The sequence below is a fragment of the Prinia subflava genome, chromosome 2, assembly GCF_021018805.1.
Source record: "Prinia subflava isolate CZ2003 ecotype Zambia chromosome 2, Cam_Psub_1.2, whole genome shotgun sequence".
Classification (NCBI taxonomy): Eukaryota; Metazoa; Chordata; class Aves; order Passeriformes; family Cisticolidae; genus Prinia; species Prinia subflava.
The window spans coordinates 64,985,448-65,001,529 of NC_086248.1; the positions used below are offsets into that span (position 1 = coordinate 64,985,448).

Consider the following 16,082-nt stretch of genomic DNA (forward strand, 5'->3'; position numbering starts at 1 on the left):
ACAACATCCAAATTTGAATCTTGTTTTTATCTTTTAGTTGTTCTGCTTTTCAAAGCAGTCCTAGTAGAACAAATCAACTGAAGGAATTTGCTTGATGAAGAAATACATTCCAGTTGAATCTTTCTAGCTGATACTTACAGTTTGCTTAAGAAAATTATTTTTTCAATGAGAGAATTTCATTTAGTATTGTAAGAGCCTTTTCAAGCATTTATTTAATGTGTTCTCAGATCCAGTAAAGCAGAAAGCAACTTTCCCAAGCCCTGAACATGGAAAGCTCCTCTCTTTCCTTCACTGATATATGCAAGTTCTTTATTAATTAGGACTAATTATTGTTTTCCTGGCTGTCCTACAGTCCTCTAATGACCATATTGACTAAACTGGATATACACTGCTTAATTACATTTACGATGTACTACTTGAACATTGTTATTAATAGATACTCAGATGTTATGGCAGTGTATAAAACAAAAATGACTCTGCATAAGTCAGAGCTGTCATATTCCAACATTTTGAAACAGAAAGGGCCCTAGAAAATTGTTTGTTTCAACATGGATTTTGGTTAACACGAAGCCAGAAGTGTGCTTTCTCCATGAGGGTGTCATGCACCTGTTTTCATCTCTCTCTGGGTGTCTATGTGAGGTCTTCTCCTCCACCCCAGCAGCCACCAGCCCTCCTTATGCCTAACCTTCTGAGAAATTTAAAGCCAAGTGGTAAGTTAAGGAAAAGGCACGACCAAAGGTGTTGCCCATCTTTAGTGTACTTCAGCTGCATACGTGTTCCTCTGCAGAAACACGAAGCAGATTATGTCCTCTGGGGCTGTGCAAGCAGAGGTCCCAGCTGTCACTCTATACCCAGATCACTGTACACAGAGGGGAAAATAGCTACACCCTTTGGATGACAGCTGAATCCTTGAGAAAATACTGAGGTGTTTCAGGTCAGCATGTGTTTGTTTGCACAGAAACCACCTGGAGATCCACGCCTTTTACCAAGGGATGAATCCTTGCAGACTTGGCGGTAACTCTGCCACCTTGTATCAGGACAAGCCCCAGATCCTAGCCAGTCTTTACATGCCCTGTAGGAAGGGTGCTAAGTTTTGTAGGCGGAAAGAGAAGGAATAAGAACATGAGCATACATATCCTTTCTTTCAGAAGTAATAAAGGGCAATTGCCAACAGCAGCAGAACTGATGGTGCAGGAGATCAATACCATCCTCTGGGAGTTTTCTAGTTAAGTTGATGCTTCTTAATTTAATTTTTACAGATGTATATTTCTCTAAGCCATTCTTGAGTTGCTGCATATTCAGTTAAAACATGCCTGCTTCATGCTTTATTCTTTGAAAGGTGATCCTTTTCAAAACACCTTTCCTACATAGAGAGGGGTTGGTATCATAGACTCTGCTGTGAACAACCATGCAGAAACTGTATACAGGTCCTGACAGCAGTTGCCCCACAAGTGTGTTTTTATGCCACCGTGAAAATTAGCTAAACTTAATTTGACAGGAGATTCTCTGCTCTTCTTTTCAAAACCTTACACTGCCAGCATTAACATGCACCATAGTGTGATATTAGTTGGTGAGTTTTCTCATACCAGAAATTTTTGTGGGTAACTAATAAAAATCTACCAGCTACAGAAAAAAAAATGCCTCTGCAACTGTTTCCTTCTAAATATTTGTGTCTACTTTTATAAAAATATCCTGCTCAAAGAGAAGTAAATCTTGCTGCTTGTGTCTGAGGGCAATTCTTCTTTGGTTAAATGTAACAAATCTGTTGCTGTGTGTGACTGGAAGAATCCTAACTGTTCATGCCCACCTATTAAGAGGAAGAGGTCATCAGCTATGTTTATCCATCCAGGCAACCCGGATGTCTTATTTGGCTGGACAGCAAGCTAGCAGAAGAATATCACATGCCACCACAAGACTATGTGACTTAAATAAGTAGCTAAACTGAGCTCTTATCCATCCTCGCTCACAGCTCCTACTGGAAGAAAGAATAAAAAGAAATAACAGAATAAAATAATACAACTCAATAGGGCCCTTTCATTCGTTTAGTTTCTCTCATTTGACACTGTTTACATACTTAAATGATAGCCCTAGACTTTCCACTTTTCAAAGAACAGAACGACTGACAAATCTTTATCAAAATTACTGCATCAATGCACTGATGATACCAACCATTCAATGTGTGCAAAAGAAATGCTTCATTCACTGGACTGCTGTTTTTTGAGAATTGTCTCTGTCACAGACTTTTCTGTCACTGAAGTCTGGCCTCTGAAAATACACTCCTTTCTATCTGATCTGGCTCTGATTTGTTAATTTTCTACTTTAAAACTGGAGGCTTAAAACAGATAGCTATCACTAGCCCAGACCTAAGCACTGTGAGCCTTTGCAATATATCTTCTGAATCCCACAGTCTGTTACTGGATTACAGAAACAACATCAGAGCTTCAAATAATGTTTTGTAATGCAGTTTTTTTGAATGGCACTGTAGTAAGAATAATAGCAAAAAACCAAATTTAACAGTTCTCCACAGTTTCTAGGATGATGAATTCCTTTTGCAAAGAAAACCTTGCAGAAGTCGACTTTGTATTTTCAAATTCTATGAATTAAAAAATTGTCTTAAATGAAAAAATGCATTCAACCTCTCTAGTATTTATACAAATCTAATACTTCAGATCTGAAAAACTGCTGCTACTGTCAGAAGGCATGTTATTTGCTTTCCACTCATTTACTGTGGAACACAAAAGGTTACTAACAATCCTCATCTGATTGCATATGTGGTACCTGGCACTGTGACCCATCTTCTCAGCATTATTCATCCTTAGGTGCCAAAATTGATGTACCTTGTAGTGGCCAGAGAGAGAAAAAGCATCAGAACTTCTGAACTTCTTTTGTACACTTAGGCTGCATCTGTGTCCCAGTGTCATCAGGGCATAAACTCTAAATAACATCAATTCTACACCCTGAAGCTTGTGACTGAAAAGTGCAAATTTCGCTCTAGAGATGAAGCCAATGTTTCACTGGAAGTGTAAGAACTGATGCCCCTGGAAGAGTAAGCCAGCTTGCTGGCTGAGGAACAAGAAGGATGAATTTCATTGTTCCAACATCTTCTAGCCAATATGGATGTGAGAGGAGGAATACTGAACCATCACTTCTTTACAAAAGACATAATTTTGTTCTGGCAGCTAGTAGGACCACAGCTATCCCTTTCACTTTCACCCTGTGACAAGCAGATGGAAAGCTGTAATAATTTCAGGCATGAAAATGGAGCAACAATGTGATGATGAACAACACTGGGTAGCTAAGAATTCCCATTTGCACGGGATGTCTTCCTGACTACACCAAACAACTTGTTTTTTGTTTAGACCAGAAACCAGAACCTATCTCATCAAGAGCTTTTGGCCATGTATCTACCTTGATTTGAGAAGAGACTAAGTCTGAAATATTTCTTATGATTAAATAGAGATGGGTCAGGTTTTACTCTGTTGACAGTAATGGCTTGATTAGTAGCTGGCATTTTTGCTTCATACAGGTCCTATAATGGAAACTACCAGTACAAAAGCAGTTTTTTGCCCGAGATTGAAAAATTACATATATGTGTCATAGAATACCAATTTTCAGACCATTTCTCATTAAAATATGCTTTAGCTATTGTTAGAAGAACTGTGTGATGAGCGAAAAGGACTTACATATGATCAAATGTCTCAAATATACATCATTCTTGCAATGAAGACACTGGAAAATCAGTCTGCTACCATGACTTACCTAGAGGCCTGGTGAGGGCGAGCAGAGAGCTCAGTTTCAGATGGGAAAAGGACATAAACAGAAAAAGGGCAGCTGCTGCTATAATGATATATTTCTATGCTATTTTACACATGTAAATATTTTACAATTTTAAAAAGTTATCTGCAATATTTTGGATTAAGCTCAGCAGAATGTGTCTTGCTCTGATGGAATCACCTGAACTTCACTGGTGACAGCTCCTGTCCACCCTATGGAAATGAACTCACAAGAAGAAGCCATTCATAGCCCATGAAACTTCTGCAATACACAATTTTTTGAGACAATGTGAGTGCAAATCAGTCAGTAAGTGTTTCGTCCAGTGCAGAGAGGCCAACCATAAATTGTATTTTTTCTACATGTTGAATCGAGATTGTTCAGAGGAAACACTGGAGATAGACTTTTCTTACTAAACTAGTAAAACTCATTTCCTCAGCTGAAGTCCACTTACCATATTTTCTATTATTACCACCACTAGTAATTGCTACGGAACACAGATGCATCAACATGCAGATACAGAACTTAAAAACAAAGCTTCTCTGAAAATTGTTTATCAAAGGAAGTTAATAATTTAATTCTCACAGATTATTATAAGCAAATATCTTATAGATTGCCTTTTGGAAAGTTGAATGTATTCATACAGTGACAGAGTTTTCCTTACAGAACAAGTTATAGTCTCTATATGCTGAGACACATTCTTACTTAATTTACAAATCAATCATCTAGCCAGCCTATATTAGCCTTTCTGAACCTGAGCCTAGAGAAGTTTTTGAAAACAGCTGGCAGTTTACATAGTAAGAATTTGTGGAGGGCTGAGGAGGAGAGAATGACATGGAGATTACAGAATAACAGTTCATCCAACTAAGCTCGACTTTGGGTTGTTGGATGACATGAGGAAATATCTTCCAGCATCTTCAAAGAGATAGGGCACTAAAGAGCTTATCTATGACAAACCTCTTTGTTTCTGCAGTCATCAGTGAAGATACAGCAAAGGAAATGGAGGAGCTGCAGTTATGCATTTGCAATACACAAAGTCCTTGTTTTCCCACTAGGCACTGCAGAATAGCAATTGTCCATTCACAGCACATAGCACATCCTCTGCATTTCAGAGCTAATATTTTTGCAGTCCTTAAGCTAGCATGCTTCAGCCTAGTGTAGTTAATTTTTTTAACCCTATGGGGTTATGCACTGCAGGAGATAGGTATGCTCATGTTCAGTTCCTACTTAGAGGAATTGGGTTTTTTTAGGTATAATATTTAAAGTTAAACTGAAACATTTTCAAATTGCAAAGGATTTATATCTACAGCAACATTTCAAACAAAACTATAAAAAGTCTCTTTCCACAAATTGGAAAAATATGAAGACTGCTGGTCATTGAACATACCCTTATATTAATCCAATTAACAACAGAAATCTCCTGTGTTGGCTGGAGCTATTTTTAAGGCCACTTGTACACACACACATGAGCTCTGACAAGTGGCTCTTCCTATTTAGAGTCATGCTCTTGAAAACAATGTTAGTTTGATGATAGCAGTTGGTTTCATTTACTGCAGCACACACTGCCCACTGTGATGCTGCAATATTCATTCAAGACAGATCAGTGGCTCAAACATGAATTGAAGCTATATGCTATCAAACAGATGCCAGGTTACATCACTTCAGCTCCTGAGCAAATTTCCACTTTTCTCTCTTTAGGTAGCAAAAGCTGTATGAAAACTGGTGTTGATATAAGATGATCAGCCTTCCCCCCTCAGTGGGGATCTGTTTCTTAGTCAAAGCTCAGGCTGCTTCTTAATTTTGAACTTCTGAACCCAAACTAAGTAAAGTAATTTAAGCATGTATTTAAAAAAAACCAAAAAACCCCATTACATGTACTCCTAAAAATGAGGCCGATATTCTTTTCTGCTTGACCTGTTTATTTCCAACTCTTCCTCTCTCTACTCTAAGTCTCAGAAAAACTCACAGCCCTCTCAGTATAGGAACAAGTTTCTGTTTTCTTCTCCCTTCATCTAAGCTAGACAAGTCCCAGGTCTCCTCTCCTGCCACAGTGCAATAGGAAAACACATAGAAAAATCAATCACACTTTCCCCAGTGGGGTCAGAAAGGACTACCACAAGAGATTCTTTTTGCAGTCTTCTGTAATCATCAAATGGTTAAATCAACAGAAGTTAAAATTTTCATCTAGTTTGAATAAAGAGAAAAAGGAGGAAATTCAAAAAACGGTTGCTGTAGTAACAATCACTGGTAAAAATCTTTTCCACTAAATAATAGTATTATCCCCCTCTCCCCCTCACAATTTTAGTTCCCCTTCGAAAAAATAATCATGCTGCCTCTTTTAGATTTGCCGTACATACCTCAACCATTAAACAAGACATTTAACCATAGTGGCAGTTCTGTGACCTTTGAATGCCGTGAAATCTCTAAGCGGTGCAGCTTGTTCATGAAGACTTGTACTGCAGAATCCAGTAACTGCATCCAGGGTCGGGAATAGAAATAAGTAACGGCAGCAAACAAAAATGATAATAATAAGTAAAAAAAAAAAAAAAAGAAAAAAAGAAAAAAAAAAAGAAAAAGAAAGAAAGAAAAAAAAGAATTTTTTTTAAAGGGAGGGAAGAAAAAGGAAAAAAAAAAAAAAAACGGAAAGCAAAGCTCCCCAAGTCCCCCAACCCAGCCAGTGAAACCACCTTAAGAAGCGAAAGGGCTCGGGCGGAGAGCGCAGCTGTGAGCTGAGGCTGCGGCAGTGTGTGCCCGTGTCAGGCAGCACAGGCCGGGCGGGCGGGCGGGCGGGCGGCGCTGCCGGAGCCGCGGGCGCAGCGCGCACCAATCGCGGCCGCGCCGCCAGCGCCGCCGAGAAGCCTTTGCTGTTTATGTTTCCTCATCTCGGGAGTGACGTCAAAGGGTTTAGTTTTTCCCCTGCATGTGCTATTAATTTTAAACGACTACTATGGGAGGAATGTGGCAGTGATTTAGGCAGGCTACCCTAGGCGAAAGGAACCGGAGCGATGATTTATCTGTCCTGGATTCAGCTCAGAAAGATTTTATGTCCAGAGGTACCAGAAAGATCCAAAATATTCTCACAACATGGAGAAAGGCTATAGATATGCTTACAGATATTGAAGTATTCTTAAATATACACAAGATGTTTTCCAGGGAGAGCAGAGTTATCTCTGGGTTGCGGTGCAAAATCAGACCTGATTTTGCCCTCGCCCTGCAGTAAATCAGGAACTGCTTGTCTAAGTTCAGCAGTGTCACACCAGTGTAAACCTGGCTAAGGAGATAAGACTGCGACTACCGTACACATCCTTTTCTCGGTCAGCAGGAGCCACAATGCAGATCAGCCAACTGCTTTCCTTACCCTACCCGAGTCAGGGGCGCAGTCGCCCCTGGGGCTGATCGGGGCTCACAATTGCTCCTTCCACCAGCAGATCGCAGCCAGCTGTGCTCACCTGTGAGCTCTGCTGTGGACCACCACACTTGCCTCTTATTTGTTTATGGGTACCAAAGTCCACATCAAAAGGCAAGAGGAAGGTAGAGCCTGGCTTTCAGTATAATCACACCACTGACAGTGGAGAAACGACACTGCTGAAGCTTCAAGAAACATATAACATTCATCAAGGTCAATTAACATGGGCAAAAAAGGCCAAAACAGCACAAGATAATTGATAGAAGGTCAGCTGACAACAGTAACTGTTTTGTTATCTGCATCATTCTAACTTTATCGATTTGTTCTTCAAGGGAATCCTTTCAAAGGTCTCGGTCTGTGCAGCACAACTAATTTCTAAAAAGTCTTAACAGTCTCACATTTAATTTTAAAACACAGAGAAATGCTTTTAAAAATGGATAGGCAGAAAGCTTCTAAGAAAAATTTCTCAGTGCTCCACAAAACATGTACAGATACAATTGAAGTCATAGGAACTTCTGAATGACCACCAATTGATTGCACCAAAATGCAGCTCCAGAGAGGTCAAAATATTTAATAAAATTCCTTACTGAAAAGTCTGTCTGTGCTATCACTGCTAATGCAATCATCTTCCCAAACAAATGTTAAGGGTTACGGGGATGTAAATGCTAGAACAACATATTAAAAAAATATTAAATAAGGTAGAGATTTAAAAAAATCAGTTAGGGCACATTAAGTTCACCGACTGTACTTAGAGAACAGTATATACAGTGTCTTGTTACTGCCTATTTTTACAAGTACGGTTAGTCAACTATTATTCATGTACAGTTATGATAGAGGTGGTCCTACTGTGGAGTATTGATGTAAGAGTAGGAGATTTTCAAATGTCTATTTCAGTCCGATTATTTTCTTGGTCTTGCATTTTAGGATCAATCTCATTAGCAACATTACATTACATTTCATTAATTAGAGCCCAGGTACATTCCAGTTTTGCACAAAGTCCTAGGTCCTGTCTCTCTCCTAAATAATTTAGAGGTTACTTCAGCCTCCTGCAATCAAGTGGCTCTATGAGAGTGAGTGGTCACTGTGGGTTCTGTCATGTAGACGTTTCTTTGGTGAAAAGATGGAGAGGTCTGCAAACACTTCTGATTGCAATTTCTGCTTGGACAAAGAATCTTAATGCCTGCATGAGATACAAGTAAGGGTGGGAATGAGAAGGAATATCTTGGTTACCTCAGCACAGCCATGCATTTCCAAGATGGGGTGGGAAGGACTGATGAGAAAAAATGGGCTCCGCCTAGCAAAGAAAAAGCTTCAGCATAAATTTGCTAATCTGATTTGATATGTGCTAAAATATCCTGTCAAGCTGGTGACATGCATGTCCAGATAAATGTGACCCACACTGGCCCAAACAAAAAAGCTGAAAAGGTTAAAACTGTGATTCTTTTAAAAAATGCCATTGGAGGAGGAAAAAAGAAAACAAAGCAACTGGTGCTCTAGACTGATGTAAACTATATCTAAATAAACATAATGGAGCCAGAACACTTAAAGCAAGATCAAAATTACGACTTAATTGACACAACAGAAACTGGATAGGGTAAAGAGTCATGTGAGTATGTGACTGGAATACTAATGCCAAAGAGCACAGCTTGTTCAGGAGCAAGAGGAGGAAACAACAAGAGGAAAAAAGGTGCAGGAGATTATGCCTCATGTCTCAGTGAGGTGTTCAGAATGCAGCAAGAAACATGCATTGAAAATTTGAGCAATAGTAACAAGGACAAGGATATAGGCATTGTTGGGGAATCTGCTGCAGATCTGGGCAGATAAAGACAAGGTTTCTTTCTTAGCAATTAGCAGGATTGTCCGAAGTATAGAACTTGGCCATAATGGGAGATTTTAATCATGCAGCTCTTGAAAAAAAACTGAGCTTGACTCAGATGCCATGGTTCCTTCTCCCTGGAATAAGCCTTAGAGTATACATGGGAATCACTCAAATTTATGAGCCTGCCTTTTTGAGCAATCCTTCTTGATGAAATAATTTATTTGACTTCCTTTTACAGTTCTCCTTTCTTATTCTAGGTGGCACACCAAGACATGTCCTCTCTTACCATGGAATGGCATTCCTCTTCACAAATCTGCAATCCTTCCGTTGTGGTCTTTGGAAAGGAAGATGGATATTAGAGAGGCTGCTTAATTGGCCTCACCCAAACCACACTCCTTATACCCAGATATAATCCAGCAAACTTTAAAAAATAAATTAATTTCAGTGCCAGTAAAATTTGTTTGCACATGATAGAATGGCAGGCACTGTGCAAGGAGAGGCAAAAAAAAAGGCTCCTTCCTAAGACAACCTCCACTTTCTTCCCATTGCTTTATTTCTACACTGACCATCTTTAGGACGGGCTGCAGAACTGGACCAAATATTGCTCTTCATATTGCTGACAATGACATCTGAATGGGAGCTGGGAATAAGGAGTGGAAAAAGAGGCATCATGTTCAAGCTTCTACCACAGATGAATGAGATCATGCCTGACTCTGCTTTCCTCCACTTTCCCCAGTATTCCTCTGAATTGCAAAGTTATACATGCTACAGTGATTCCCCGAAGTATTTCTACTTTTCCTTAGGGCATAAACATGTAAATCTGAGGATGCTAAAAACTCTGTGATGAAAGTTGCTCTCTGTCTAGTCTGTTGCAGCTTTCTTGTCAGGTAGGGCACAATAAAGGTAGACAAGTAGTGCAGAGTGACAGTGGCCTGCATTCGTGAAAACAAGGGACGAAAAGGGTTGACAACCACAGTCAAAGTAGAGTTTCAAGGAAGTTTATACTTATCCCACCCCATAAATACAGAGACACTACTGTTGGAGGTGAGTTCATATGTTACACTGTAATTGCTGATGGGAAACTTCTAAAGGCAAATTTCTCTGGGCTGAATTATCTGAAACTGCTCATAGTGACTAGACGTGAATGTTCTGTGCCTGTTTATTTCCAAATCAATGCCTTCAGATTAGTCATGTTATAGTTGCAATGAATGCCTGGAAGCAACCTTGGTGCAGAGTTTGTGGCGCAGACTCTCTCACAGCTCTTTTCTTCTCCTGGGACCTGTGTGATGTTTTTAGTGTGTTTGCAGAGAGCCTGTGTGGACTGTCAGAAGCCGCTGCTGGCTGATGCCAGCTGAGGTTCTGGGCTGTTTGGGATGATCCGGGGCCATGTGGCTCAGACAAGGATGCAGGCTGGTGAGTGCACAATGCTGTTCAGAGGAAGCTGGTTCCCACAGGAGGATAAGGATTGCTGACATGACTTTAGTCCTCATTTATTTGACCTAAAAGCTGCTGTGTTGGTAACATGGTTTAGACTTCTGGGCTTCCAAGTGCTGTCATAAGAAGATTACACTGCTCCCAAGAAAGGTGTCTCCAAAAGGGAATGCTCTCAGCTTCCTCAAACTTATCTGTTTGTCCAGCTTTCCAGCCTTGATGCCACCTACCTCCTGTCAGATGTCTTTTCTAATATGAGATAAAAATTCAGCTTTTTCTGGCAAAAAAATTTCCCTCTATTTCCCTATGCCCTATCAGAGTTTCCAATCTTCTTCCCATGAACCGCTGAGTTAAAAAAAACACAAAAAAACAAAAAAACAAAAAAGGTCTTTCTTTAAGTCATTCTGTTCCTGTTAGCTTTCTTTTTACTTTTCCTCTTTATTTTATTCATAGATTTATTCTATGAATAAATCTATTCATAGATTTAAGTGATGGGAAATATCCTCAATAAAGCAGATTTTTAAAAATCAAAAACTAACTTAATCAGAAGAGAATACAAATAATTTCTCATCTCTAGATGAGATACTTCATGTAAGCAGCACTGGATGAGCTCAACAAGCATCATGTAGGCTGATGAACACATCAGAAAGAGAATTTCAAATGCCTGTTACCTTGAGGCAGTGATCTAGAATATTGTGTGGACCCCGATTTTCAGCAGCTGTGACCCTTGAATTAATGAAAAAATGACTGGGTAAATGAATGTTATGAGCTTATTTTGGCTCCAGTCATAGTCTGGTTTGTGTTTTGCAGCATTTCAATGACTTCCGAAGGGTGTCAGTAGTATTACTAGTGAGGAGGATGACAGCATGACTGTGCCCTCAGAGTCAGGTCTCCTGGCCCCAGAGCAGTGCAAAGCCCCCCAAGTCAGCACAAACCACCCCAGCAAAGGTGCAGCTCACACAGCTACCACAAACGCTGTGCACAGGCACAGAGGACTTCATCGCATGGGACAAAGGGGCTGGCACGCAGTTCCCAGGCATTGGAAAGGAAGGGTGAGAAAACACTTCTGTCAATGACTCATGTTTGTTTTAGTGATCAGACCATATGCAAAAACACTTTGTTTTCTCAGATCCAATACAATAATATTTGACATTTGGTTTCAAACTCAAGAAAACTGAGAACAGACAGGTGAAAGATTTTAAGTGTTTTTCCTTACCTGAGAGAGAATATGCTTTTATTTTGGCCAGTGCTGAGTACTTTTGTCTTCACTCTATCACTCATAGGTGGGTGGCAAAACTTCCCCCTAAAAAATAAAGATATTCAGAGAAAATTTGAAGTCATAAAGAACAGGAAGATCAGCAAATCCAAAACTTCATATTTTTAATACCACTGTTACTGATAATTCTCCAAGTTCATCCAGCTCTAATTTGGGCAAGCAATTTTTTTTTGTTTATCTCCTTTTCAGTCAGTGGATTATTTCTATGAGGCTCTTGGTGTCTAAAACAGTTGAAAAAGAAGAAATAAAGCAAAAGTAATGTTTTTACATGCCACAGAGGTAGTTGAAACAATAGAAGAGCAAACTAGATGCCATTCTGCATCAAAGGGCTACAAGCAGTGTCAGAAAGGCTAGTATATTAACCAGTGAGACTAAAATTTAAAAAATACTGCAGGAAAAAGAATTTCTTTTTTGTTCAATTAAGTATCTTAAGTTCTATGGTCAATATATAAGAAAAATAGGAACACTAATCATAAAGTAGTTTTTCAAATTCAAGGCTTCATTTTAATTTTTAAGAATTTGTACTGCATCACTATTTTAGACAGATAAACACATAGGTAGATGCTTTCTTAAAAAATACTGAGGAACAAAATACACAATTCCTAGGTCTTCATTTCAACATCTGTGAACTACAAGGAGCTTCATTCTTGCTTCTTCTAGTTTTTGTTGTTGTTTTGTTTGTTTTAGGGTTTTTGTTTGTTTGTTTGTTTTTCTTTTTCTTCTTTCTGACACCTATAACATTTTAGGTTCAAAAGAACTATTTTTACAACTTTCAATTAATGTTATTACTTAGACATTTTACTACGTTTTCAGAATTTTAAGATATTTTTTCTAATTTCCATTGTATTTTCTGTAAAATAGGCGTTACTTGAAAGGAAGCTGAGGCCAACATCTTTTATAAAGGATTATTTAGTCTATCGAAGACAATTTTAGCTGTCACAGGAAGTTAATAATGAGTAGCTTTCTTATCCTATTGAATTGAAACATGGTAGTGTGATCCAGCAGGTATTGACCTTGAGGATAAAAAGCATATTGAGATATGCAAATGAAAAGAATTTGATTTTGCCCAGCAACTAATACTTGCACATGAACGTTGCTTTGGCCAGTTTTATAGGTGTCCACCTGTTTTTTTCCCCCTGACCTCCTCATTCCACTGTGTGCAACACCCCTGTGTTTTGAGACTCCCATACAGTCTACAGGCATTAAATGAGCTATCTTCAAACATTCTGTGTAGTCCACAAACTTGTACTGATTTCATTCTGAGTTTTGTCTTTGATAGACAGAACTGAGCAGAAATTACTGTTCTGGTTTGTGTCCTGATGAGAAAGAGGGAAAGAAGAGGAATTGTACAGTGTCCTGGCTGGTGCCCTCGCCAGCACTGTAGCTGCACAGATTGAGCAGTAACTATAAGTCCCTGAAACATTTCATAATTTTATTTCATTACGTGATATTCGTCAATGATAAAGCTAGTGATAAAACCAGTATAATCAGAAGGGTGAGAAAAACACTCCCAAGCCAAGCAAAAGGGACAAGTTCTTTTATAAACAAGAGTCAAATTCTCAGCAGACCTCAATGCTTATCTCTTCCAGACTGCAAGGTTTGTGTCTTAATTTTTTGCATCTTTTTTATCTCTTATTAAAATTTCCTCTGTGTTAAGTTTTCTGAAATTGAAGCCAAAATGTAAGTGCCACAGAAGAAGAAGGACATTTTTAGGGTCAAAACTTTATTTCCTTAGCATTTCATACAAAAATACCCCTAAATTACCATCACATACATATCAAACAGTCTACAAAGTTAAAGCATATGTACCAGTTTACAATCAGTGACATTTATGCAGCAATAGATCCATTACTTTCAAAAACAATGATGATTTGCAGTGGCTTCCCAAGCAGTTTGAGCCTTTAAATGAATCATAATTGGAAACTTATTAAAAGAGGAAGTTAAAACTAGTATGAATTCACTCAAATGCTAAAGATGTGAACACTAGATAAGGTAGGTAAGTCAGGAAAATAGTGTAAATGCGTTGAAGATACATAACGCATAAGATCTTTGAAGTTAATAGGATTTCACTATTTACTTCAATGGATTACATCTGCTATACCTTGTAATTATACACTTAGGAAGAATATATTCAGTGTTGACAGTGTAGTGGTACTTCAAGATGCTAATCTTCACCTTTTCGGGTATATTCAGAATCTGGATGAATGGGCTAAACAGTTAAGTAAGACACAAAGCATGTATATCCTTAGCTCCTCTTGTGAAGGCAGATTCATTAAGGACAAATGCAGGTTGCTTTGATGTTGTGCCAAACATCTGTAATTTTGTAAATTACAGAATACAGTAACGTTTTGAGACAATTTACCTTGGAAACCAAATTGACAGACAAAAAACCATTGATTTTCTGTCAACAGCTTCCCTCCTCTTTTTTCAGTTCTCTAATTCCAAACATCTCCAATCCACATCTTCACAGAACAGACCTTAACCAAGACCATGGCTTTCCACTGGGTTTCTAGACAATAGATGAACGTGGGTGATGGAAGCATTATTCCCTGCATTCCTCAGCCTATGTATCACTTGGAGGATGTGTCCTCTGCACTGATGTTCTTTCTGGAGCTGCTTCATGGACAATTCAGTTTTGCTTGTTGTGAGGGCAGTGACTTCCAAGAGAAGCATCTCCTCCAGCACTCTGACTTCACCTACTCCGCCCATCAATATAATTGTGTTGATTTAGAACCCAGGGTGTATAAGAACCTAGGTTACTGAAAATGTGTCAACCTAGGTTATTCATTTCAATGTGTTCTTTGAAGTCACAGATTATTTTACCTAAATCTTAGATTTTAATTTTGTTTGATGCTATTCTATTTATACATAAACTCCAGACTTGCAAACAAATGTAAACGACAGTTTGAAAAGATGGCTTCCTTCCTATGAAATGCTATAAATCTTAGGATCCATCTTTTCAAATTTTTTTTTTTTTTAATGTAGAAATGTTTTTAGTTGATAATTCTTGTAGGACACTGGAAAAGTAAAGTGCAGTAACATTAAATTAAGAATTACAAACATACTTTTTTGAGGACTCATTATGCATTAGTTCAGTAAAAACTTTTGAGGACAAAAATGTGGTCCCAGATGGGGAGAATAACAATTACAACAGTGACACACAGATCTGACAATATGAATGTTTGTTTATTTGCATCAGAGGCCTGTATTTACACAGCAGTAATTACAAAGTTGTTCTGGCATTCAGCCACTTGACTATTAAATTATCTCTTTAACACTATCCATTAAAGATAGCACATTACCAAGGTCCCCTAGATTTTGGAGTCCAGATTTCTCCTTCAGAGCAATTTAAGATGACTTTTTAATGGCATGAAAGAGGACTTCAATTAATGCTCCTGGTTACTGCATCTGATCCACCCTCCTCCTGCACACACACTTTTGTTTTATGAGCAAGACTCTTTCCCTGTAAGCTCACCAGAATTAGCTTCTAAACCAGGCACTTGCTGTCCCTGCTTTGTACTCTCAAAATATGCATTCCCATTCCTAGATGCTTGGTACATAAATGCACATAAAGTGTAGCTGTCTTTTATGGTCCTTCTGTCTGAATGTCACTTTCAGAGTCACAAGGTTTGCTAAGCACATGAAAGTATGTTTTACAGTTATTATCCAGCTATTAGGAATCAACATCAAGCCAAACCGGGACATTTCCGTCTTGCAAATCCATCTTCCAATCCATCTTCCAAAATTCAATAAATATTAAAATAATAACTAGGTAAAGACACCAAAATTAATTTCTTTTCTATGCAGTTGTCAGGCATGGCTACATATCGCATGCTTCTACAGTTTAGTTTATTCCTGAAACTCCAGGCTATTGTGTAGTAAAGAGAAAACACAGAATGAAGATACTAGGAATTGCAGCTGTAATGCCGAAAGAATTACTGAAGTGTAATTGCCCTCTAAGAAATTTTTCTGTGATAACTAAGATCATTAAGTACCATGAGACAAACCAATCTTGGATAAGGGCAAACATGACATTAATGGAAACTACTAAACAACAAAAATCAGCAGACAAGAGAGAAAATACTAGCAACAACAAGGATTGTGAGAAGGAAAATGTATTTTTACCTGGTCCTAAATCTTTCCAATGTGCTTAGTTTTTAATCTTAAAGGCAAAATGCCACACCCATCACACCCATGAGATATATAAACAGACTAAACATGACCCAGATTAAGGACAAAAGCAAACACAGCCCTGCACAGACACAGAAGAAGATGAGCTCAGTGATGTCCACAGATTAATTCAGCTACACATTAGGGATCAGGAGAGATTTGACAGCCTTGTTAAAACAGCAGCAGCATTGCAGACCACTCTCCCAAAC

At 38.6% G+C, this 16,082-nt stretch overlaps 1 protein-coding gene across 2 annotated transcripts in view; it reads right to left on the reverse strand.

Annotated features, from left to right (window-relative positions):
• The window catches only part of PDE7B (phosphodiesterase 7B), a 170,220-nt gene extending 162,905 nt beyond the window's left edge, over nucleotides 1-7,315 (reverse strand). Inside the window, exons 1-2 of one of the 2 annotated variants that reach the window (XM_063390315.1) lie at nucleotides 6,459-7,315; nucleotides 6,129-6,243 (exon numbers count right to left, since the gene is read on the reverse strand). In XM_063390315.1, coding sequence (XP_063246385.1) covers nucleotides 6,129-6,149 — 21 coding nt within the window. In that variant the 5' untranslated portion in view covers nucleotides 6,150-6,243; nucleotides 6,459-7,315. The remainder of the gene's footprint in view (nucleotides 1-6,128; nucleotides 6,244-6,458) is intronic. The other variant, XM_063390316.1, reaches the window with a different exon arrangement.
• Nucleotides 7,316-16,082: the final 8,767 nt, after the last annotated feature.